The sequence below is a fragment of the Colius striatus genome, chromosome 14 (assembly GCF_028858725.1).
Source record: "Colius striatus isolate bColStr4 chromosome 14, bColStr4.1.hap1, whole genome shotgun sequence".
NCBI lineage: Eukaryota > Metazoa > Chordata > Aves > Coliiformes > Coliidae > Colius > Colius striatus.
In genome coordinates this window covers 2,865,584-2,890,708 of record NC_084772.1, presented here as the reverse complement: position 1 = coordinate 2,890,708, position 25,125 = coordinate 2,865,584, and the positions used below count along the sequence as shown (strand labels likewise).

At 64.8% G+C, this 25,125-nt stretch overlaps 1 protein-coding gene across 6 annotated transcripts in view; it reads right to left on the bottom strand.

Annotated features, from left to right (window-relative positions):
• The window catches only part of RIPOR1 (RHO family interacting cell polarization regulator 1), a 41,396-nt gene that overhangs the window by 6,793 nt on the left and 9,478 nt on the right, over window positions 1-25,125 (bottom strand). For 2 of the 6 annotated variants that reach the window (XM_062007740.1, XM_062007743.1), the window contains exons 1-13: window positions 22,037-22,131; window positions 8,257-8,383; window positions 5,442-5,591; window positions 5,134-5,212; window positions 4,850-4,873; window positions 4,433-4,486; window positions 4,192-4,344; window positions 4,039-4,102; window positions 3,132-3,175; window positions 2,833-2,958; window positions 2,471-2,619; window positions 2,129-2,258; window positions 36-812 (exon numbers count right to left, since the gene is read on the bottom strand). In XM_062007740.1, the coding sequence (XP_061863724.1) occupies window positions 36-812; window positions 2,129-2,258; window positions 2,471-2,619; window positions 2,833-2,958; window positions 3,132-3,175; window positions 4,039-4,102; window positions 4,192-4,344; window positions 4,433-4,486; window positions 4,850-4,873; window positions 5,134-5,212; window positions 5,442-5,591; window positions 8,257-8,383; window positions 22,037-22,103 (1,944 nt within the window). In that variant the 5' untranslated portion in view covers window positions 22,104-22,131. Of the gene's footprint in view, window positions 1-35; window positions 813-2,128; window positions 2,259-2,470; window positions 2,620-2,832; window positions 2,959-3,131; window positions 3,176-4,038; window positions 4,103-4,191; window positions 4,345-4,432; window positions 4,487-4,849; window positions 4,874-5,133; window positions 5,213-5,441; window positions 5,592-8,256; window positions 8,384-11,111; window positions 11,395-13,944; window positions 14,141-15,215; window positions 15,392-22,036; window positions 22,132-25,125 lie in introns of those variants that run through there. The other 4 variants (XM_062007742.1, XM_062007746.1, XM_062007745.1 and 1 more) reach the window with 4 other exon arrangements.

Sequence of the window (25,125 nt, the reverse complement as noted above, 5' to 3'; positions counted from 1 at the left end):
TCCCTCACCCCTGGGCACTGCCGGGAGCCCCTCACCAGCAGCATCTCCTCCAGGTGCTTGAGCTCCCGTTCGAGGGGCTGCAGCTCTGGGAACTGCCCCCGATAGTCGTCCAGGGCTGAGCCCAGGAGGCCAATGGCCTCCTCCAGACCCGAATCCACCACCTTGGGCCGCGGCACCTCGGGGCCGCCGGCGGGCAGCGGCAGGGCTGGGACGGGCTTCTCTCCCACTGAGGCTTGTTCAGGTGCCGCAGGGACCCCAGTGCCACAGGCCCCCCGTGCCGGCGCCTGGCTCTGCCCCGGCTCGGCCCCACCAGCCTCCTCCTCGCAGGTGACGGCCCAGGCCACGGAGGGACGTGGCTTGGCCTCGGCGCCGCTGTCCTGCCCCGCCGCGGCGCTGGGGGGTGGCTCCGCGTCCTGCTCGCCCATCCCTGCGTCCTCCAGGCCGGGCACAGGCTCCCAGGGGCTCTCAGCAGCCTTGGCCTCCGTGGTGCCATCCACGCTGGCCTCGCTGATGTGGCTCAGAGTCCGGGAGTAGGCCACGTGCCCGTTGGCCACCGCCTCCTTCTTGCGGCCGCCCGGCTCCTCGGGCCGGCTCCCGGCGCCCCCCGGCGCGGCCTCGGCGTCCTCCGGCTGCTGCGAGAAGGAGATCTCGATGGCGGGGGCGGCCGCCTGCACCTCGGGCTGCACCAGGGGCTTGTGTGCGGCGTGGCGGGCGCTGCCGGGCAGCTGCGGGCTCGAGGAGTCGTCCGAGGACTCGGAGGAGATGGACCAGGCCGTGCCGTTCTCCAGCTCCTCCTGGCGCCGCAGCATGTTCTGGGGAGGGGAGGGGAGGTGGGGTGAGACGGGAGCCTCCTGCCTCGCCTGCTCCTCCCGCTGCCTCGCCTTCAACCGGGGGCAGGAGCTGGGGGGCACGAGCACACTGCAGCCCCAGCACAGCAGAGGGTTGGGTACAGCATGGCTGCCTCTTGCACCCTCTGCCATGCAATCACAGAATGGTTTGGGCTGGAAAAGCCCCTGGAGCTGCTGCAGTGCCAGCCCTGCCCTCACCCTGCCCAGCCCAGCACTGACCCCTAGAATCACAGAATGGTAGGGGGTGGAAGGGACCTTTAGAGATCATCTAGTCCAACCCCCTTGCTCAAGCAGGTCCCACCTAGATCCCTCAGCACCTTGGCCCCAGGGCTTTGGGATCCCTCCAGGGCTGGGCACTGCCCCAGCTCCCTGGGCAGCCTGGCACAGGGGCTCACACCCCTCTCAGGGAAACAGCTCTGCCTCAGCTCCAGCCTCAACCTCCCCTGGGGCAGCTGTTTCCTCTTGTATGGTTCATTACTGGACAGAGGAGGGAATCTGCTCAGGGGGAATCTGTCTCCCCAAGCCCAGCCATGCCTGTTGGCAGCCCTGGGGTGCCAGCGGCTCCCTGGCACAGGAGGCAGCTCCAGCATGGCCACGACTGTGCAACACATGGAGCTGAGGAGCCCTGCTGCGTGGCTGCAAGGATGGCAACAGCCCCAGCCGTCACACCATCACCTCCATGGTTCACCAGCTCAACACCACCCCAGTGCCACACCAGCACCGCACCACACCACAGCACAGCACAGCAGGGACACAGATGTGCCTTCTACTCGCTACTGCCCGGCTCTCACGCACAGCCCTGCAGCCAGCCCAGGCTGGCCCAGCTTGGGGACTGGCACCCCAGGGCTCAGAGCTGGCAGGATGAGGCCCCTGGGCATCAGCAAAGCCTAGTGAGCAGGAGACAAGGAGCAGCTACGGCGGGCTGGGCACGGGGCTACGCTAGCGGGCAGCCGCAGCCTCGCACTTACGCGGCCGTGCCGCGGCCACCTCCCGAGCTCGGCCGAGGAGACGCTGCCGCAGGAGCAGCTCTGAGACAGCTTCTCGCAGAGTGTCTCCCGAAAGATGTCCAGCATGGACCAACTCTGCTTGTCATCCGCCCACCCCGGGCTCTTGGGCAGAGAGAAGAGGAGCTGTGAGGGCGGGAGGAGCCGGCGCCGCGGAGCCGAGGCGAAGGGGATGGAAAGGGGCTGCCCAGCCTCGTGCCCCCAGCTCTGCCAGCCTCTGGGCACATCCCTGTGAGCAGCCCCTCTGGGAGCAGCCCTGCCCCGTGCCACACTCACGTAGAAAGCCTGTTCCCGCAGGGACGGCGTGTCCGGGGGGCTCTGGTTGTAGGTGCTGAACCTCTTGTTCACCGTGGAGGCCTTGTTGACAGTGCTGGCTGCCGAGGGCTGGTCGTCCTTGTCGAAGGGGCTGGGGAGGGCAAGTGGGAGGTGAGGGCTGGGTGATGGGCTGGGGAATGTCTCAGCAGCAGCTGCAGCAAGTGGGATCTCACCCAGCCCAGCTCTGGGTTTCCATAGCTATAGCCCAGTTGTGGGATGGGAGAGAGCCCGGGGCAGGGCACGCCGTGCCAAGCATCCCCAGCCCTGCCACGTGGTGCCAGCAGTGCCTACTGAGATACTCACTTCCAGGTCACCTCCAGGCTGAGTTTGAGGGTGCCCAAGTCGTTGATATCCACAGCCACTACCTGGGGCAGAGCTGCAAAGAGGTCCTTGGTCTCGCAGGACACGTTGCCCACCACGACGTGGTTGGCCAGGCTCTTCAGCTCCGTCACCTGGAGGGGGAGAGGGAGGAGAGGATGAGAGGAAGCCACGAGCTTCACCTTACCCACGCTCTTTGCATCACTGCCATGTGCCAGGATGCCACCACCACCACCAGCCGCCAGCTCCCTCCCCGGTGAGGGTGAGGTGAGGTCCTGGAGGAAGAGCCCTGCTAGAGGCAGGGTGGTGGCTGGCCTGTGCCACCCCTGCCCAGCTCTGCACCGCACCTTGATGGACAGGAACTCGGTGACCAGGGGCAGGAAAACCATCTCCTCGCTGTCCCACACCTGCTTGCTGTTCACCTCGATGCGGCCCCGCAGCTTCCACCGCTGCCTCCCGTACTTCATGAAGATCTGAGGGGGCAGAGATGGGGCTGTGGGGCAGTGCTGGGGCGCTGGGTGCTCCCTGTGCACCCCTGCCCGTGGCCAGAGCCCATGCCATCCACCACTGCCCTGCCACGTGCCCCCTGTGCCACCACCCAGGCACCCTACGGACACACGTCCCAACACATAAAGGTCTCACCAACCTCATACTGGTCACCAGCACAAAGCCGGGCGAAGCCTGCCAGGCCTGCAAGAGAAGGCAGAGGGTGAGGGGTGGGGGGACAGGGGGGTGAGGGCTCAGCAGGGTGAGGGGCTGAGGGGCAGCAGGGTGAGGGGCTGAGGGGTAAAGGGTGAAAGGGCAGAGGGGGTGAGAGGGCAGCGGGGAGTGGGCAGCGGGGTGAGGGGCAGCAGAGGTAAGGGGACAGAGGGGGTGAGGGGCAGCAGCATGAAGGGCAGAGGGGTGAGGGGGCAGAGGGGTGAGGGGGCAGAGGGGGTAAAGGGTGAAAGGGCAGAGGGGGTGAGAAGCCAGTGGGGTGAGGGGCAGCAGGGTGAGGGGACAGAGGGGGTGAGGGTCAGTAACATGAAGGGCAGAGGGGTGAGGGGGCAGAGGGGGCAGCAGGGGGTGAGGGGCTGAGGGGTAAAGGGTGAAAGGGCAGAGGGGGTGAGAAGGCAGTGGGGTGAGGGGCAACAGGGGTAAGGGGACAGAGGGGGTGAGGGGCAGCAGGGGTAAGGGGACAGAGGGGGTGAGGGGCAGCAGGGGTAAGGGGACAGAGGGGGTGAGGGGCAGCAGAGGTAAGGGGACAGAGGGGGTGAGGGTCAGCAACATGAAGGGCAGAGGGGTGAGAGGGCAGCGGGGTGAGGGGCAGCAGGGGGTGAGGGGCTGAGGGGTAAAGGGTGAAAGGGCAGAAGGGGTGAGAAGCCAGTGGGGTGAGGGGCAGTAGGGTGAGGGGACAGAGAGGGTGAGGGTCAGCAACACGAAGGGCAGAGGGGTGAGGGGGCAGAGGGGTGAGAGGGCAGAGGGGTGAGGGGACAGAAGAGGTGAGGGTCAGCAGCTTGAAGGGCAGCAGGGGCGAGGGGGCAGCAAGCCAGGACCAGAGCACCCCCCGTTACCTTTCATCCGGACGTGGAACTCGCCCAGCTGACTCTCCAGCTCGTTCTCCAACAGACACATGTTCTGTGGGCAGACGCCAGCCATGAGCAGCCCCTCTCAGGGCAGGCCCAGCCCCCTGGCATCCCCCTCCCCGGGGCTGCTGCCTGGCTCACCTCTGTGTACTCCTTGTAGCCCTTGCTGGCCTCGGCCAGGCTCTCGCGCGCCTCGCGGCTGCCGGGCGAGCCCGTGCTGTACGCACGCACCATGTTGTGGGCGCCGTCCCGCAGCCGCCGCTGGATGCAGTAACCCTCGTACAGCTCATCTATCTGCAGGGACAGGCCCCAGGAGGTGAGGGGCAGGGCATGGGGGGCAGCATGATCACCCCAGGCTCCCCCACCCCCCCAGGGCTCCCACCTTGCTGGCGTGAAACTCCAGGCGACGCAGGAAGCGCTCGATGGACTTCACTTGCTGCAAAAAGCAGAGGGGATGGAGTGAGGAGCAGCCCCAGGGCTGGATGTGACCCTGCTGAGCCTGGGATGGCTCCTGGGCACCAGCACTGCTTGGGAGGTGTGGTGTGTGCACAGTGCAGCCTGTGCTCTGCTCTCCCACCCACGTGCTGCAGCATCCTCCAGCCTCCCTCCCAGCTCCCCAGGCCAGGCTCTTGTCCCAGCCTCAGGGCTAACCCAGGCTCAGCACTCATCCACAACAGCTCTTGTGTGCAAGAAGCAGGTCATAAGCCCCTGCCCACCTCTGCCTACCCTGCCCACAGAGCAGAGAGGGGCTGGAAGCAGCACACCCCTGGCACCAGGAAAGGGCTGGGATCCCGCTTACCTTATCCAGATCGTACAGAAAGCCCTGGAGGAGAGAGGAGAGGGATAAGATGCAGCACAGAGCCGTCTCTGCCCACCCAAGGAGACCCAGCACCACGCACCCACCACCCACAGCACGTCAGCAGGGACAGGCAGCACCCAGGCAGGACAGGAGCCCCATGCAGCCCCACACCAGAGCCCAGGCTGGCCCCTGGCATCCCCACAGAAGCTGGCCCTGCCCTGGGGCACCGATGGTCCCTGATGGCCTCTGGCCCAGGCTGCTGCTCCCCACAAGGCAACACTCACCAGGCGTGAATTCCTCTTGGACTCCCGGATCTGGGTGCTGAGCTTCTCCAGTTCCAGCTGGTGCACTTCCAGGTAGGCTCTGGGGGCAACCACACCAGCTGGGAACCTGTGCCCAAGGGCTGCTGGCACCCACAGACCACCCTAACCCAGCACATCTGGCCCCATGGCCCTGCAATCCCACCATGTGCCTCGGTGGGCTGTGGGACCAGACATAGCTCAGGGACCTCCCAGGAGACCTGGCACAGCCCTGTGCCCCTCAGGGCTTCCCTGCCTCTGACCACCTAGCCCCAGGGAGCCCCAGCACTTACGTCAGGCCCTTCTTGAGAGCTTCATACACCTCGTCCAGGCGGTTGGGCTGCGGCACCTTGGGTGGGGGGGATTTGTGGGACATGGAGAACATCCTACTGACCCTGGAGCCAGGCTTGCGGGACACCGTGGGGGTGAAGGGTGAGAGGTTCCTGGGGGGAGAGGCAGGCAAGCCTGAGGGCTCAGGGTCAGCACACAGCATCCCTCCTGGGTGCCCCAGCATGCCTGGTGCCACCCAGCAGCCAGTCAGGTGGGTGAGATGGGGCTGGAAGGTGGGCAGCACTGCCTGCCCCACGTGCCTGCACACCCCACACTGCATTTGTCTGCCACAAAGCCATGGGAAGGACAAGCAGAAACCCAAGAAGCTGGTGAAGGACAGGAGGAGAGGATTGACCTCATCCCAGCAGGGTGAGACAGGGTGGCTCTGGGGCAGCACCTCTGCAGAGGTGTGGAGGAGCAAAAGGAGCTGGCACTGCCCAGAGTCAAGCTGCCCTCCTGGAGCGGCTGTGGGGACATCTCTAGTTATGGCCACCCTCTGATGCCCCAGCACCAGCACCTGAGGTTGCCAGGGACACAGAGATGCCTTCCTGGTCTGGGCAGGGTGACATGCCACCATCAGCTTGCTGCCATGCCAGGGGCAGGCTGGGATCCCCATGGGTGACAGCCTGGAGCATGCCAGGGACAGACAGCCCTGCCAGCCCGTCACACAGCCCAGTGCCATGGCGCAGGGACATCCTAAGCCTGCCCAGACATCCCCAGACCCCCTGTATGGAGCTGCAGGTGCCTATTGTCAGAGAATCCCAGAGTGGTGAGGGTGGGAAAGGCCCTGCAGAGCTCATCCAGCCCCAGCCCCTGCTCCAGCAGCTTCCCCTGGCTCAGGGGGCACAGGAACGTGTCCAGCTGGGGTTGGAAACCTCCTGAGAAGGAGCCTCCACACCCTCCCTGGGCAGCCTGGGCCAGGGCTCCCTCACCTCAGCACCAAAGCACTTGCTCCTCCTGGGCCAGGGGAACTGTTGGTGTTCCAGCCTGTGCCTGTTCCCCCTTGTGCTGTCCCTGGGCACCACAGAGCAAAGCCCATCCCCATCCTCCTGACATCCACCCTTGAGGCATTTCTCAGCATTGCTGAGGTGCCCCTGAGCTCAGGCTTCTCTTCCCCAGGCTCAACAGCCCCAGGGCTGCAGCCTTTCCTCCTCACACACATGTTCCAGCCCCTCAGCACCTTGCTGGCCCTGCCCTGGCCTCTCTGCAGCAGTTCCCTGTCTCTCTGGAGCTGGGGAGCCCAGCACTGGCCACAGGACTCCAGACGAGACCTCAGCAGGGCAGAGCAGAGGGGCAGCAGAACCTCCCCTTGACCTGCTGCCCACACTCTTGATGCCCCCCAGGCTGCCATTGGCCCCTCACCCATCAGGGCCTCCTGCTGCTCACATGCTGGTGCAGGGGAATGTGCCATGCACCCACTCATCCCACCCCCACCTTGGGACCCCCTGGTCCCCCCTCAGGGGTGCTGCCCCAACACCACCCTTCCTGCCTCGTGCATCTGAGCTGCTCCCCAGCAACGCCCTGCTCAGACCAGCTCTTCCCTTCCTCCTTCCCCACATCCCCACACCTCCAGTGCCCAGGGGACAGCCCAGGGGCTGCTGGCTTCCCGGCCCTCCCATCCTGTGCTGCTCCTTGCAGGAGTGGCCAGCAGACTTCCCCGAATCACTGATGGGGTGGAAATGAATGTCTTGGCTTCCTCCCAAGCCAGAGCAATGGGCAAGTGCTTGATTTCCACCATCCCTTCTCACTGCTGTTCTCCAGGGCCCCAGGAGGCATCTCCCACGAGCATCTTCCCACCAGCCCCTTGGCTGCTGGCCTCCAGAAGTCCTCCCTCTTCCCTGTCTCCAAGTGAGCCCCTCTGGCAGCCCCAGATAAAGCATCTTGTCAGTGCTCTGGGAGGTGTCACTTGGCCCAGAGGCCAGAGAGGAGCTGGAGACAAGAGCTGAGAAGGGCTGGAGGCCTCCCAGGCATGGGGAGGCTGTGCATGGGCTTGTGCCCACCCTGTGAAGGTGCCCACAGCCTGGCAAGGCAGCTCAGCACTGCTTTCCCCAGCCACAGGGCTGAGAGGTGTCTATGCCCTGGTAAGGAGCCTGGCTGCCTGGTAGCAAAAGGGATCTAAAGCACCAAAATCACACAGCCCAAAGCCATGGCACGGCCATGGCCTGACAACAAGCTGTCAGAGGTTGGCCAGGAGCTGGGGTGGGTGCAGAGGGTGGTGGGGGGGAATGTGCAGCACGTGATGCTCAGCAAAGAGGAGGGAGGAAGGGTATGATGGGACCAAAACATCCCCAGCAGCCAGAGAGGGTGAGCAGGGAAGGGCTGCTCCCTGCTCCTTGCCACACAGCTGACAGGTAGCAGGTGAAACCTTCCAGCAACAGGCTGGAAGTGACCCAGAGGAAACACTCTGGGGCAGCACTCACACCCCCTGAACCAGCCCCTGCAGGGTGTCACAGCCCTTCAGACACACAGAGCCAGCCCAGCTCCCTCCCTGCACCCATTAAACACCATGAGGCAGTCCCAGGGCAGCTCTAAGAGCTGGCTGAAGAACGAGGGTGAGCTCTGTGGCTGCAGGACCCTCACCCAGCCCAGGACACAACCTGGCAGAGGGTTTGGGTGATGGGTTCTGTCTCCCATCTCCTCTCCACGCTCCCTGCAGCAACACCCCCCTGTGCACCACAAAGCTCCCTGAGGCAGCAGGTCAGGGAGGTGCAGAGGGTCTCACCACCACTGCCAAGCCCCTCCCTCGTGGCAGAGAGAGCAGGAGCATCTGTCTCTTACCTGAGGGGCCGCTCAGCCGCTGAGTTGACTCCAGCAAAGGACTGGCTCCTATTGATCTTGGTGACGAGCACTCGGCGCTGCGGGCGCACAGACAGGGACATCGCTGAGTGTGACCTGGAGGGTCGCCCTGGGGGGACGAGACAGGGGTCAGCAGCAGGAGCAGGGTGGGCAAACACAGGCAGACAGACATGTCCCCAGCTCTGAGTGGCTGCAACACTGTGGGTTGGGAGCCTGCCCTCCCCCTCAGCCCTGGAACACTCCCGGTGTAGCGCCCAGGGATGATGTTGGTGCCCTGCCTTGGGGAAGGGGTGTGGGCATCCAGCAAGGACAGACCCAGAGGTGTGTCCCAGTGGCAGGAGCCACAGGAAGGGGCTGATGCCCAGGCCCTTCTCAGACATGACCATCTCCTCCTGAAGCCCTCTGGGAGCCTGCTGCAGCGGAAGGCTGCGGGGCCAGCCCTGCCTGCCCAGCCCTCTGCCGCCTCCCTGGCTCCTTTCTGCTGCCTCCAGCAGCCAGGAGGGAAACCCACGGGCACCAAAGTGCTTTGGAAAGTCCCAGGCTCTGCCAGCAGCTCTGTGCTGGGAAGGGAAGGCTGAGCCATTCCCTGCCAGCCCCAGGCAGCACGTATCCTGCCCCACCACAGCCCTGCCCTCTGCTCCTGCCAGGGCCAGACGTGGTGCCAGGAGCCCCAAACCCGCTGCCTGGCCCCACAACCATTGGTGCAGTTGATGCCAGGCAGGACTGAGCAGGGTTCTGAATCTCAGGGCCCAGACCCAGCTGCCTCCCACATCACAGGGAGCATTGCTGCAGCCCTGACAGAGCTCAGGGAGGGCAGCCCAAAGAGCAGGCGAGTCCAGGGCTCCTCTGGGCACTCAGAGGTGCCCAGCTGCAGGAGCAGGGCACAGACTGATGGATGATCCACTTCATCCTGGCCACTGTTGGTGCCAATTCAGTCCCCACTAGCCCCTAGAGCCCATCTGCAGGCTGGCAAGCCAGGAGATGCTGGGTACAGGCTCACACAGTGCCCTGCAGTCACACACATCCAGGCAGCACCTTGGGACGAGCAGCCTCCCAGAGTGGCAGATGGAGCCAGAGCCAGCTCCCCACACCTTCCCCTGCCCTTCCTCCTGCCCCCAGCACGGCCAGCAGCCAGCCCCCAGTGCTGCACAGGCACGTGGGCACTGCCAGGGCTCCTTCCCCTGGCACAGCACAACCCAGGAGCCTCAGCTGACCCCTCACAGCACACACCATCACCTCCCCTCCATCAGCTCAGCCAGGACAGGCCCTGCCAGAGCCAGGGCTGCTCACACTCACCACCAACCACCACCCACAGCCTGGAGTCCAGCGCAGCCGGGGTGCAGCGGGTCCATCCGTACCCTCCTCAGCACTCGGGTCCCAGCCCAGCACCACGGAGCTGCTCTGAGGGTCCCACCTCGGTGTGAGCTGGGTGCCAGCCCCTCCAGTCTCCAGGACAACACTGTCCCAAATAAGCTCATTAGGAGGAGCTGTAATCCCTGGCAGCTGTCTGACCTGCCAGGCCCAGGCAGATTACCCTCTGAAGGGCTCTTTAATCTGCTCCCCACTGAGCAAACAAGCCCATGGCACCGGTGCTTTCTGCAGCTCATCTCTGGGGAAAGCACCCACCACCCCTGCAATGGGGCTCCCCATGTGTGGGGCAGGTCACAGCTCCTGCAGAGGTGAGACCACACTTCTCCAGCTCATGCTGCTGTCTGGGGGCACAGGGAGGCTCTCAGGAGGTCCTGAGTGCAGGAGTTGTGCTGGGGAGAAGGATGTTGGGGTGCCATGAGAGGAGAAGGATGCTGGGGGGCTGCAAGGAGAGAAGGATGATGGAGGGTTGCAGGGAGAGAAGGATGCTGGGGGGCTGAAAGGAGAGAAGGATGCTGGGGGGCTGCAAGGACAGAGGGATGCTGGGGACTGTAAGGAGAGAGGATGCTGGGGGGCTGCATGGAGAGAAGGATGCTGGGGGGCTGCAAGGACAGAGGGATGCTGGGGACTGTAAGGAGAGAGGATGCTGGGGGGCTGCATGGAGAGAAGGATGCTGGGGGGCTGCAAGACCCCATACCCCAGCACAACTCCCCAGGAGAGTCAGAACAATCCCCAGCCCCCACCCAGCCTGCTCCCAGGCTCCAGCAGCCACCTGCACAGCACTGGGTCACGCTCCAAGGCACTGGCACGGGGAGCAGTGCCATGAACAGTGGCCACTGGCAGGGCCAGAGCCAGGTGCTCCAGCCCAGGGACCTGGCTCTCCCCCAAACCCCCCAGGACGCACCACACCATGAGGCCACACCACTGGCAGGATGGGTGCAGACCCAAGTCTTAACAAGGTACCAGGCAACACAACACCCAGCCCTGGGCACTGCCAGGTCCCTGCAGCCCAGCTCCTGTGCCAGGACCCCAAACTCCAGTTGAGGAGGAGGATACCATGCCCCAGCTCTGCAGGAGCCCTGGCACAGGTGGGCAGCAGTGCCTGCATGAGGCAGGGTGTGGGGTCCTGCTCCTGGCACTGCTCCCCTCAGAGCAGAGGGAAAAAAAGCAGTGTAGGAAAAACAAGCCCCAGCGTTGTGCATTCCTGACATTACCCAGATAAGAGGCACCTGGTACCCAGCAGCACCAGGAAGAGAAGGGGCTGCACCTCACCCAGGCCACTGGACCCCCCACCAACCAGGCTCAGCAGGAGCCCAACACACTCCTGCCCTTGCCACAGGCTGAGCCCCAAGCACACCCCTCCCCATCCAGAGCAGCCACAGAAGTCCTGCCCCTGCCAGCCCCATCACCCTCTGCTCCTAATTAGGGCTCTGATGCTAACGAAGCTGCCTCCCAACCAAGCTCTTCACCTCGCCTTGCCGGTGCCACGAGCTCTGCCGGTGTGGGAAGCGCGATCCCCGCAGCCCGTCCGTCCGTCTGTCTGTCCCACCTCGGGCAGCGCTGCCCAGCCAACAGCCCCAGCAGCTGGGCAGGGGGTGCCGCAGCCCAGCCCGGGCTCCGCAGCCCGGCCACCCGCTCCCCTGCCGCTGCCCCGTGCTCTGCAGATGATTGGGAGCCCAGGAATGCCGGGCTGAGTGTGGAGGGGGCAGTCCGACCGGCTGGGTTGGTCCCAGCTGGTTTCTGTTTCCGACACTCAGACACCAGCCTCGGGTCGCTCCGGCGCGTTTATCAACACTGCCCTGCTCGGAGACGCCCCAAACTGCCTCCCCCTGAACCCCCTGCCCCACACACAGCACCACGAGATGGGGAACAGGCTTCCCCTAAATCCTCTGCCCCACGAGGTGGGGAACTGGCTCCCCCCAAATCTCCATCCCAATGAGATGGGGAACAGGCTCCCCCCTAATCCCCAGCCCCACGAGATGGGGAACTGGCTCCCCCTAAATCCTCTGCCCCACGAGATGGGGAACAGGCTCACCTTAAATCCCCAGCCCCACGAGATGGGGAACTGGCTCCCCCTAAATCCTCTGCCCCACGAGATGGGGAACTGGCTCCCCCTAAATCCTCTGCCCCACGAGATGGGGAACAGGCTCACCTTAAATCCCCAGCCCCACGAGATGGGGAACTGGCTTCCCCTAAATCCTCTGCCCCATGAGATGGGGAACAGGCTCCCCTTAAATCCCCAGCCCCACATGATGGGGAATGAGCTCCCCCCAAATCCCCAGCCCCACGAGATGGGGAACTGGCTCCACCCTAATCCCCAGCCCCACGAGATAGGGAATGGGCTCCCCCCAAATCTCCATCCCAACGAGATGGGGAATGGGCTCCCTCCAAGTCCTGAGCCCATGAGATGGGGAACAGGCTCCCCCCAAATCTCCAGCCTCACAGCCTCATGAGATGGGGAATGGGCTCTCCTCAAATCCCCAGCCCCATGAGATGGAGAACAGGCTCCCCTTAAATCCCCAGCCCCACAAGATGGGGAATGAGCTCCCCCTAAATCCCCATCACCACAAGATAGGGAACAGGCTTTCCCCAAATCTCCAGCTTCACAGCCTCATGAGATGGGGAACAGGCTCCCCCCAAATCCTCATCCCAATGAGATAGGGAACGGGCTCCCCCCAAGTCCTGAGCCCACGAGATTGGGAACAGGCTCCCCCCAAATCTCCATCCCAATGAGATGGGGAACTGGGTCCCCCCAAATCCCCTGCCCCACAGCCCCACAAGATGGGGAACAGGCTCCCCTTAAATCCCCAGCCCCACAAGATGGGGAATGAGCTCCCCCTAAATCCCCATCACCACAAGATAGGGAACAGGCTTTCCCCAAATCTCCAGCTTCACAGCCTCATGAGATGGGGAACAGGCTCCCCCCAAATCCTCATCCCAATGAGATAGGGAACGGGCTCCCTCCAAGTCCTGAGCCCACGAGATTGGGAACAGGCTCCCCCCAAATCTCCAGCCTCACGAGATGGGGAACGGGCTCCCCTCAAATGCCCAGCCCCACGAGATGGGAATCAGGCTCCCCCTAAATCCCCAGCACCAGAAGATGGGGAACAGGCTCCCCCCAAATCTCCAGCCTCGCGAGACGGGGAACAGGCTCCCCCCAGATCCTCAGCCTCACGAGATGGGGAAGAGGCTTCCCCTAAATCTCCAGCCCCACAGTCCCATGAGATGGGGAATGAGCTTCCCCCAAATCCCCAGCATCACAAGATGGGCAACAGGCTCCTTCTAAATCCCCACCCCAATGAGATGGGGAACAGGCTTCCCCTAAATCTCCAGCCCCACGAGCTGGGGAACAGGCTCCCCCCAGATCCTCAGCCCCACAAGATGGGGAACAGGCTCCCTCTAAATCCCCATCCCAATGAGATGGGGAACAGGCTTCCCCTAAATCTCCAGCCCCACGAGATGGGGAACACGATCCCCCCAGATCCTCAGCCTCACAAGATGAGGAACAGGCTCCCTCTAAATCCCCATCCCAATGAGATGGGGAACAGGCTTCCCTCAAATCTCCACCCCAATGAGATGGGGAACAGGCTCCCCCCAGATCCTCAGCCTCACGAGAGGGGAAACAGTCTCCCTCTAAACCCCCATCCCAATGAGCTGGGGAACAGGCTCCCCCCAAACGCCCAGCCGCACAGTGCTCTGACCAGCATCTCCAGTCACATCCCTCGCTGGAGGCGACACCCGAGGTGGCCAAGCCAGCGCCCTCCAGCACCGCCGGAGCCCGTGTCAGAGCCCCCGAGGGGCTTCCCCAGCAGCACCCTGCAGGGCTGTGCCGTGCCCCGCACGCCGAGGGCACCGCGGCCACCTCCGCGGGCACACGGTGGCGTCGGGCGGCTCCATCCCGCCCGCGGCTCCCGCCACCCCCACCCCCGGCAGCGACCGTCCCCGGGGGGTGACCCGGGAGCCTCCGAGCCCCGCCCGCCCCCGCCCCGCCGCCGCCTCCGTGTTTGCACAGCTGCGCCCCGGCCGCCCCGACCCCAGCCCCCCGCCGGCCCCATCCGGCCCCGGGCCGGCCCTTGGCCGCCTCCCAGCGTGGGCTGGAGCTGCTGGTCCCTCCCATCGCCCCCCCGGCCCGCGGCCGGCCCCGCCGCAGCGCACGGGAGCCTGGCTCACCGGGGCTGGCTCTCCCCTGCGCTGCTCCACGCTCTGCCCCCGTGTGCGGGACCCCCGTGGCCGCCCCCCGCCGCGAGGCTGTTGGGAGCTGGATGGGTCGGTGAACGGCAGCCCCGGCTCCTCGTGACTCACCGGGACAGAAACTCCCGGTCGGGTCCCTCCCGGAGCAGGGGCCGGCGCTCAGGGGGCAGCGGGGGGGGTGCGGGGCTGGAGGGGTGCTGCGTGCTCGCAGCCCCGCGGCGGAGCGGGGCCGGCTGGCTCCTGGGGCCGAGTGGGAGGGCGGCAGGAAAGGGAAGGAGCTGCGAATGGGAAGAATTGGAGGAAGTGCTTATTTACCCCGCAGAGTGTCCCCGAGGAAGGGCAGGGCACGGCGCAGGCAGAAGCTCACGGCTCGCCCAGGGGGGGCTCGCAGCCCACGGACCCGCAGCCCACGGACCCCCAGTTTGCGGCCAGACAGGGGTGGCAAGCCCCAAATTGGGGCCTGGGGAGGTGGCTAAGGCAGGGAGCTGCGGGTTCCTCAGTGCCTGGCTGAGCTCAAGTGCAACCTGGTTTGTAGGATGGCTCCTGAGAGGCAGCTCAGGACCACCATGGGCCCGGTGAAGCGGGTGCCCTACCACCAAAGGCACAGACTGAGCACCCAGGTGGCACCCCTGTGGCTTTGGTGGCCTAGGGGATCACCTCCATGCCCTGCTAGACAGGACTGCAGCCTGGCCAGGGCTCCTGAACATCCTGCTCTTGAGTGAGCTGTGACCCCACTCAGAGGTGCTGAGCACTAGCATGATCCTCTTGGGGCTGGCACAGCCTTGCAGAGCCCCCACATGCCACTCTCACCCCCACCTGCCCATCCTCAAGAGTCCTCTGCTGCATACCAGTAGCCTCCCCCACAAAATCCTGCCCAGGCAACACGGTCCCCATGGCTGAGAGCAGCCCCAGGACCCCCCACTCTGCCCAGGACCCCCCACTCTGCCCAGGACCCCCCACTCTGCCCAGGTGCCAGGGATGCTCGAAGGGGAGCTCCATCCTCACTAGCACACCCACAGACAAGATGCTTGGGGCACAAGGGGGAGAAAATCGATCTGCCAAGCAAAGCTGTGCTGCCAGGGCATGGGGGGCACACTGCCCAGGAGCAGGGGGAAGCCGTGGCCCCTCTCCTGCCCCGAGGTGCTGAGCCTGGCTCTCAGCGTGCCTAACAGCCAGGGCGGGCAGCCAGCGGGTCACATCCTGCCACGGGCACCCCGTCACAGTGCCAGCCGTGTCCCCGGCCAGCGGTGGATGCCCGTCCCTGGGGAAGGAGAGCTCTCCTCTCAGGGGAAAGACCCAAAAAGCTTCCCCCCGGGAGCCCGGCCACGTCACCCCGGGAGCCTCCGACAGCCGCGGGGTCGCAGATCCACAGCACTCGCTACCTTTCTCTTTGCCGTTCATGTCGCGCCGCGGCGGCTCGTTGCCCTCGGCATGGGCTCAGCGTCCCGGCCGCCTGTTGCCCTCTCATGCCGCCCGCCTGTCCATCCGTCCGTCCGTCCGTCCGTCCGCCCGTGTGCGGGGCCGGAGCCGGGGCCGGGAGGGTTCCCCGGGCGGCTGCAGTCTCCTCCCACGCTTCCCCTGCCCGAGGGCTGACATCACTGCCCAGCGCCGGACACACGGGCGGACAGAAGGACGCACGGGCGGACAGAAGGACACACGGACGGACAGAAGGACGGGACCCCTCCGGCCCCGGTTGCCTCGGGAGCTGGGCCGGCGTGTCTCGGTGCCCAGCATCCCCTCCCCTCCCGAGGCTGGGGATACGCTGCAGGTCCCGGTCCCCGGTGCAGCGGGTGGGATGCTCCGGGTACGGCCCCTCGGCAGAGCAGGAGCAGAGCCGGTAGCCCCGCGCTCGCTTCTGCGTTGCTTTGGTAGGAAAATGTAAGGGTCTATATAGAAACCCGCCGTGGCTTTGCTGTGGGCATCCCCTGGCACACGTCCCAGTGCCTGTGGGCATCCCCTGCCATGCACCCCTGTGCCTGTGGGTGCTCTGCATCCCCTGTCACACACCCCTGTGCCTGTGGGACATCCCTGTGCCTGTGGGCACTCTGCATCCCCTGCCACACACCCCAGTGCCTGTGGGTGCTCTGCATCCTCTGCCATGCACCCCTGTGCCTGTGGGCGCTCTGCATCCCCTGCCATGCACTCCTGTGCCTGTGGGCGCTCTGCATCCCCTGCCATGCACTCCTGTGCCTGTGGGTGCTCTGCATCCTCTGCCATGCACTCCTGTGCCTGTGGGCGCTCTGCATCCCCTGCCACACACCCCTGTGCCTGTGGGACACTGTATCCCCTGCCACACACCCCAGTGCCTGTGGGCATCCCCTGGCACACACCCCTGTGCCTGTGGGCATCCCCTGCCACGTATCCCTGTGCTTGTGGGCACTCTATGCCCTGCCACACACCCCTGTGCCTGTGGGACACTCTGTATCCCCTGCCATGCACCCCAGTGCCTGTGGGCATCCCCTGCCACACACCCCTGTGCCTGTGGGCATCCCCTGACACGTATCCCTGTGCTTGTGGGCACTCTATGCCCTGCCACACACCCCTATGCCCATGGGCACTCTGCATCTCCTGCTACACTACCCTGTGCTTGTGGGCATCCCCTGCCACACACCCCTGTGCCTGTGGGCACCCCCTGCCACGCACCCCTGTGCCCATGGGTACTCTGCATCTCCTGCTACACATCCCTGTGCTTGTGGGCACCCCCTGCCACGCACTCTTGTGCCTGTGGGCACTCTGCAACACCCCAGAGCCACCAAGAAAAGGGTTTCCTTCCTCAAATGTCCCCAGTTTGTATCATCTGGGTCCCCAAAGCCTTAGAGGGGCTGCTGGCATCAGCCCAGGTTTCCTCACAGGGCTCTCCAAAGCTGCTGGTGCCATTCCCACACGGGGGTCTCACAAGGATGCCCTGCTCCCCACGGGGGTCCAGCTCCCATGGGCAGTGTGGATGACCCACCTGCCCTTCCACACACACCAGCACCTCCCAGCCCTACAACTCCCCATTTAGGGCACAGGTTCATCCTAAACAACCAGGGGACTCAGTGGCACAGATGCCACCTCCCCTCCAGCACTGTAGATCCTTGCATGGGTCCTGCTCCTGGGGTGCCCAGGCCTGACACCTCCCCTCCAGCTCTGACAGGAGAGGCTGGAGCAGCCAGTTGCATCCAGGCTGGGACCAGCTGCTGTCACCACGTCACTGGAGCAGGAAGAAACACCTCCCTCCCAGGCTCCTTTCCTGTTTGCTGCTGCTTTTAGAGCGAGGTCAGGCCAGGAACCGGAGGGGCAGAGCCTCGGGGTGGGATGCTCTCAGATACAACCCCCCTCCCTAAAGGGTGAGCCACTTGTGGGGCTGCTTCCTTAGCCCAGAGCTGCTCCCCTCCTTGCTGGTCCCTGTGCAGGATGAGGCCAGCACACTGCATGGCCACCATGGTGGGGTGGCATGGCATGCCCACTGTGAGGCTTGGCAAGCTGGGCCTTGCAGCAGTACAAACAGCACACAGCACCCCAGGGCACCCTCTCGTCCCAGTGCCCAGGCTGCCAGTGCCTGCTGCCAGCTCCACTGGGAGAGCAGCTGAGGGAAGAGCTGCTGAGACTGGGCTGGGCCTGGGCAGCATCCAAGGAAAAGTCATCCCAGCCCTGGCAAACAGAGGCAGCCACGGGCAGGGAGAGGAGCCAGCAGCCCTGCACACCCAAAGCTCTGTGCAAGGAGGGGACCCACCTCCACCCAACCTTCAAGAACTTGCATGGAGGCCACATCTCCTCCCTTCCCTGCAGCTCCCCTGGCTCTCCCCACCAACCCTTGGACAGGGTTCCATTGCTGGGCTCTGCAGCTCTTGTGCCCAGGGCCAAATGTGGCTCCAGCACCACCCCAGGGCCCATCAGCCTCCTGCAGAGCTTGGGCCACGGGGCTGGTGCCCAGAACACGGCCAGGGCACGGTGCCCACAGCCAGCTCGTTTGTTCTCATTAAAGGTTAACAAGAAAGTCAGGCTGGAGCTGCCAGGAGCTGCCAGGAGCTGCAGGAGAGGCGTGCCCCGTGCCATGCAGAGCAAACAGGGGGTGCCCAGGCTCCCCCCAGCAGCGGGGTGACAGCCAGGCTGTGGCTGCCTGCAGGGACTCTGCCTCCCCACAGCCCCAGAGAGGGCTGTGGGGCAGCTGGGTGGCACAACACCATCGTGGGCATCACCCATGGGGAGAGGCTGGGAGAGGGGCTCTCAGAAGGTGGCAGAGCACAGCGGGGGAGGCCATGGGCACATGGCACTGGGCAGCTCCTCGGAGCACTGGCCCCTGCATGGCACTCAGCAGGGCTTGCCAGCCTTGCCAGGGGAGGACAGAGGAAGGGCATGAGCCACAGCAACACAGCCAGGGCCTGGGTGGGAACCAAGTTAATGAATTCCTGTCCCTGCCCTGGAACAGGGAAAGGTCCCACGGTCACACAGGGCACTGCTCAGCTCTCCCAGCACAGCCATTTCCCTGGGTGCTCAGCACCTCAGCTCAGCTCCCCCAGCCAGAGCATTTCCCTGGGTGCTCAGTACCTCAGCTCAGCTCCCCCAGCCCAGGGCTATTCCCTGGGAGCTCAGAACCTCAGCTCAGCTCCCCCAGCCCAGCGCAATTCCCTGGGAGCTCAGCACCTCAGCTCAGCTCCACCAGCCCAGGGCAATTCCCTGGGAGCTCAGAACCTCAACTCAGCTCAGCTTCCCCAGCCAGAGCATTTCCCTGGGTGCTCAACACTTCAGCTCAGCTCCCCCAGCCCAGGGCATTTCCCTGGGTGCTCAGCACCTCAGCTCAGCTCCCTCAGCCCAGGGCATTTCCCTGGGAGCTCAGCACCTCAGCTCAGCTCTCCCAGCACAGCCATTTCCCTGGGAGCTCAGCACCTCAGCTCAGCTCAGCTCTCCCAGCACAGAGCATTTCCCTGGGAGCTCAGCACCTCAGCTCAGCTCCCCCAGCCCAGAGCATTTCCCTGGGAGCTCAGCACCTCAACTCAGCTCAGCTCCCCCAGCCCAGAGCATTTCCCTGGGTGCTCAGCACCTCAGCTCAGCTCCCCCAGCCCAGAGCATTTCCCTGGGAGCTCAGCACCTCAGCTCAGCTCCACCAGCCCAGGGCAATTCCCTGGGAGCTCAGCACCTCAGCTCAGCTCCCCCAGCACAGAGCATTTCCCTGAGTGCTCAGCACCTCAGCTCAGCTCCACCAGCCAGAGCAATTGCCTCCATCCTCCCTATGAGGCAAAGATGTGGGTGAAACACCCCAAGCACAGCAGTGGTTTTGGGGTGTCCCTGCCATTCCCTCCTCTGGCCGGGCCTGGGGAGCTGCCCCAAGCATCCCCACCCCAACCACAACAGCTGCACATGCAAGCAAAGCCCTCGGTGGGCAGCTGTGCTTGGACATGTGTGTACAGCCTTGGCCAGTCCCTCTGCAGCCAGAAGACAAATCCAGACACACTGGGAGGGGGTTCCCACTTCCCTGCCCTCCGTAGGGACGCAGGACTGGCCTCCCAGAGACCCCACATCTGGCCAGTATCAAGTCCTGAGGAGGTTCCCTGGCTGTTCTCTGCTGGCCCCAGCACCACCAGCAGCAGTACCAAGGCTGTGCCCAGCCAGCAACACCCTGGAGAAACCACCAGCCCCAGGAGCACCTTCCCCTACAGACACCAACACCAAAGGCCACCCTACACACAGACACCCTGGCACTGCTGGGAATGTCACCACAGCTGGAAAGGCAGCACAGAAGGGGAGAGGCACTTGGTGGGTGCCAAGCAGGCAGGACTGTCACTGCCCAACCAAAAGAGTCTGGGCAGAGCAGTGTCAACACGTGGGCACCAGCCTGGTGAGGGGCCAAAAAGCTTCTGGCCATGGGGGAAGAGTTTGGAGGGGGGCAGGAGGTGAGGATTCTGACAAGAAGACTCACTGTGATGGCTTGAAGGAGAACCACAGCGAGTGACTGGTGTCCATGCAGGAGCCAGTCCTGGCCTGGGAAAGCCCAGTCCTAGAGCTGCATGTTGCCACCCCCAAAACAATGCTTCAGGTGACCCTTCTGACTTCATTTTTTGCCTGGCAAAGCCAGCTCCAGAAAAACCCTGGCAGCCCAACACCAGAGAGCATTGCTGATGCCCCGAGGGCTGCAGAAGGAGCAGTCCTTGTGCCAGGTCAGGCTGTACCCACAGCCAGGCTGGCACTGGGGCTGCTGGCAGCATCCTGTGCTGGAGGGGCTGGGCACTGGGGCCCTGGCAGACTCCAGCCCTTCCCCCTCGTTTCCTCACATCGTCCCCACACGGCAGCAGGAATAGAAGTGATATAAATGGCAGCCCTATAAATAACCCCAAAGCACGAGGCAGGGAGCTCGTCCCAGCCCAGCAACGGCCTCAGCCCACGCAGAGCCACAGCTTGGGCTGCCTGCTCTGGGCCCTGGGAACCCCAAGTGCCACCTCCCTGCCCACCACAGGTCTCCCAGGTCCTGTCCTTGAGGTCATGGCAGGAGCTCTGACGTGCCCACTGGGCTTCAGCCACGGGTGCAGGCTGGAGCCCAGCACAGTGATGTTCCTGGGGGACATCCCCACACCCCTACCCAATTCCTCTCAGGATAGCAACATGCCCCAGATGATGCCCACTCCAGGCACCCTGCAGCAAGCCAGGCTGCAAATTCCTGGCCTGGTGCTTGGGGCAGGCTTTGGGAAGAGGTGTCTCCATCCTCCCCACCGCAGATCAACAGTTACACCCTGGTTGTACCCCAACACCCACCTCATCAGCTGCCCATGCTGGCATCCCCCATCCCCACACACAACCCCATCACGTCACATCCCCCACAGGGCCTCAGCTGCCACCCCACCAGCTCCCACCATGGCTCCTCTGCACCTGGGGGTCTGTGGGGATGCTTCAGGGGCATCCAGCAGCCGACAGCAGAGCCAAGGGCACCAGGGACAGCCCTGAGCTGCCGAGTTCTGCGGTGTCAGAGCCCCAGAGCCCAGCCCTGCCCTGCCCAGGGGACGCAGCAGGGCAGCTCCTCAGCCACCAGCCACGTCCTCCATGGGGTTTATTAGGAGGGCCAGGTCTTCCCAGTGGCCTCGGTAGTCCCCTCTGGGAATGTGACACGGGTAAAACCCACCGAGGCCGTTTGCAAGCCTTGGCATGGCTGGAGGGGCGGCAGGGTAAGAGTTAATGGTGTGAGGCCTTCCCAAGCACTTCTTGGCAGGCTGGGGAGGGCTGGGAGATAGGAGGATCGGGCCAGCAACAAAGCCAGATCTGTCTCATTAATTCCCCAGAGCATTCCTCCCTCAGTCACCCAGGAGGAGGAGGAGGAGGAGGCAGCACCCAGCTCTACCAGGAACCCCCCCCAGGGTCCTGCCTCGGGGCAGAGAATGCGAGGAGAGGGGTGTGGGGGGGAAGATGGGTGCAGCCTCCTGCCCGACGGCGCTGGCGTCCCGCAGGCGCTGGGGCAGGGCGGTCCGTGGGGCCCGGCGAGGGTCGGGCTCACGCCACCGGCTCCTCCGCACGAGGAAAACAAGCGGCGCCATCCCCAGCCCGGCAGCGAAGCAGCGGCAGCTGATGCCCACGCACCGCGGCGAGGGGCTGCGGATGGGAGGGGGGACACACACGGCGAGGGGCTGGGGATGGGAGGGGGGACACACACGGCGAGGGGCTGCGGATGAGGGGGGACACACGGCGAGGGGCTGCGGATGGGAGGGGGGACACACACGGCGAGGGGCTGGGGATGGGAGGGGGGACACACGGCGAGGGGCTGCGGATGGGAGGGGGGACACACGGCGAGGGGCTGGGGATGGGAGGGGGGGACACACGGCGAGGGGCTGCGGATGGGAGGGGGGACACACACGGCGAGGGGCTGGGGATGGGAGGGGGGACACACGGCGAGGGGCTGCGGATGGGAGGGGGGAACTGCGCCCCCCGTACCCCACACTCGGGCAGCTCCTGCTCCGGCCGCGGGGTTGCGGAGCTGTGCTCTCGTCCCCTGACCCCTCAGCCCCTCGGCCGCGTCCCCGTGTCCACCCTCCCCGCAACCCCGTCCCCGCGCGTCACCCCCTCGGGTGTGCGACGGGGCGAACGGCGGCGCGCGGGGACGCGGAGCCCCGCTCCGGGTGTCACCCCGCAAAAAGCCACCGGCCCCGCGCCCCCCTTCCCCCCACCCACCCCGACCCGTCCCCGCCCCGGCAGCGGCGACCCCCGGGCGGGCAGCGTGTCCCGGCAGCGCCGGACTCACATGTCCCGGGAGAGGCGGGGAGCGAGAGCGGGCCCGGCGCGGCGCATCGCCTTTGTTCCACTCCCATGGACGGGAGCAAGCGGGGAGTCCGGGCAGGCTCTCGGCAGCGCCCACCCCGGCTCTCTCCATGGAAACGCGGGAGACATGTGATTTCGGCAGGAAACCACGGCAGAGCCGGCGCCAATGGCGGCTGCACGGCCGCGAGCACCTCCCTCCCCGGCGAGACGGCCGCTGCCACCGCTGCTGCCACCGCCACCCGCATCACCGCCACCAGCACCGGCATCATCATCATCGGCATCACCGCCACCGGCATCACCGGCACCCGCATCACCGACACCGGCATCACCGGCACCCGCATCACCGCCACCAGCACTGGCATCATCATCATCGGCATCACCGCCACCGGCATCACCGAAACCGGCATCACCGGTACCGGCATCACTGCCACTGGCACCAGCATCACCGACACCAGCATCACCGGCACCGGCATCACTGGTACCAGCATCACCACCACTGACATCACTGGTACCGGCATCACTGGTACCGGCATCACTGGCACCGGCATCACTGGCACCGGCATCACTGGTACCAGCATCACTGCCACTGACATCACTGGTACCGGCATCACTGGCACCGGCATCACTGGTACCAGCATCACTGCCACTGACATCACTGGCACCGGCATCACTGGCACCGGCATCACCACCACTGGCACTGGCATGGCTGTACAGAGGTCCCGGTGCCCCAGCCCAGCCCACCGCTGCATCGGCTCTGGTGGAGGGTGGGATCAGCCCGGCTTGCTCAGCCCCGGGCTCATGTGGACGCCCAGCTGTCCCTGCCAGGGAGGCACAGGGCTGGAGACCCCTCCCCTGCCCCCCCAGGGCCATTGCAACCTCCCAAAGCTTCAGCTACCCCTGGAGGACCCTGAGCAGGTTGCTCAGTCTGTGATGGGAGGGACAGCATCCCCTGGGCTGGGGAAGTGACAGGACTAAGGCTGTGCAGTCAGAGGCAGAAGCAGCACCTGAGCATCCCAGCCCTGCAGTGCCCACCTCCCCACACTGCCACCCTCCCCACACTGCCACTCTGCCCATGCTGCCACCCTGCCCATGCTGCCACCCTGCCCATGCTGCCAGCCTCCCCACCTGCCAGCCCTGACTGTGGAAAGCAGGAGCTGTTCTCAGACCTCTGCCCAGCAGCAAGTCCACCCTGGGAGAGCAAAGCATAGCTGCAGACTCACATTCCCCATCCCCTGCAGCCTCCCCAGGGCACCTTGAGCATGCCACTGTTACACTGTGCTGGCATCCTCATGGCACATCCCAGCAGCCCTGGATCAAACCCTGCCAGTCCAAGCCCTGACCTCTGAGCATCCCCAGAGCTGAGGGGGAAGCCATGCTTCCCCAGGACCATGCCTGCTGGGGGGGATGCATTCTGCTCCTATCCCCCAAGCCCCTCATTCTCCTGCCTGTCCTAGATCCTACTGCATCGACCCAGTTTTAATTGGGCCCCAGTGAGACACCTCCACACAAGGATGAGACACAGCAGTGCTCCAGCCAACCCTGCCATGCAAAAGCACTAATTAGGGCATTGCCAGGTCTCAGGGCTCAGCACAGCAGGGCAGTATCAGTGAGAAGGAAACCATTGCATCTCCTGGGGCTGCACTGAGCAGCAGAGAGCTGCTGCCAAGGACAAGGACTGAGAACCACGGGGTCCCAGGTCCCAGCCTATCCCTGGCCCGATTACAGGGAAGGCAGATGTAAAGTTAGGAGACAGGACAGCAGGTCCATGGTTGTCAGGGAAAAGCCAAATCAGAGTCAGCAGGACAAGCAGAGGATCCATCAAGCCATGTGGCTGAGCAATTGACCCAGGTCCCAGCACCTGGAGGAGCTTCACTGGGGCAAGGCAAGAAACCTCTGCTAACAGAAACCCCAAATGCTGGGGGCTGGAAGGGCCCTGCAGAGCTGCTGCAGCCCCTGCCCCTGCTCCAGCAGCTTCCCCTGGCTCAGGGGCACAGGAACGTGTCCAGCTGGGGTTGGAAACCTCCTGAGAAGGAGCCTCCACACCCTCCCTGGGCAGCCTGGGCCAGGGCTCCCTCACCTCAGCACCAAAGGACTTGACCCTCCTGGGCCAGGGGAACTGTTTGTGTTGCAGCCTGTGCCTGTTCCCCCTTGTCCTGTCCCTGGGCACCACAGAGCAAAGCCCATCCCCATCCTCCTGACACCCACCCTTGAGGCATTTCTCAGCACTGCTGAGGTGCCCCTGAGCTCAGGCTTCTCTTCCCCAGGCTCAACAGCCCCAGGGCTGCAGCCTTTCCTCCTCACACATGTGTTCCAGCCCCTCAGCATCTCGCTGTCCCTGCCCTGGCCTCTCTCCACCAGTTCCCTGTGTCTCTCTCAGCACTGCCAGGTCTCTCTCCCAGAGCTGCTCTCCAGCAGGTCACCCCCAGCCTGTGCTGCTGCAGGGGGTTGTTCCTCCCCAGCTGCAGGACTCTGCCCTTGCCCTCGTTGAACCTCAGCAGGTTCCTCTGTGCCCAGCTCCCAGCCTGCCCAGCTCTCACTGCCTGGCAGCACAGTCCCTGCTGCATCAGCCATTCCTCCCAGTTCAGTGTCCCCTGGCAGGCAGGTGTTAACCTTCCCAGCATGGATCCATGCTCCTGGACCCTGGCAGCTGGAGAAAGCTTCCTGGGAAGGCAGGTGCTGGTGCAGGGAGTCCCTGAGCACAGGGTGGCATTGCCCCTGCCTCCCAGCACAGGATCACACTCGCTGGAGCCCGGTGAGCTGGGACCACCCCAAGCACACTCTCCCTGGCAGTGCCAGCTGCCTGTGTGTGCTGCCGTGGTGCAGAGGAAAGCCTGAGCCATGGCCAGATCCCTGTGCCATGGGCTCTGCCCAAATTGCTCTTCTCACTGCAGGCTGGGCCCAGAGCCATGTCTTCCTCTCCCCTCTGTCAGAGGGCAGGAGGCCAGCCCTTGGCTGCAGTCCTGCCTCCCTCCACGCCGCCCTGGAGCTGCTGCATGCTCAGCATTCCTGCTCAGCCTTGGAGCAGGGCAGCGAGCCTGAGCCCAGAGCCCCAGCCCAGGCAGCCAGGCTGGC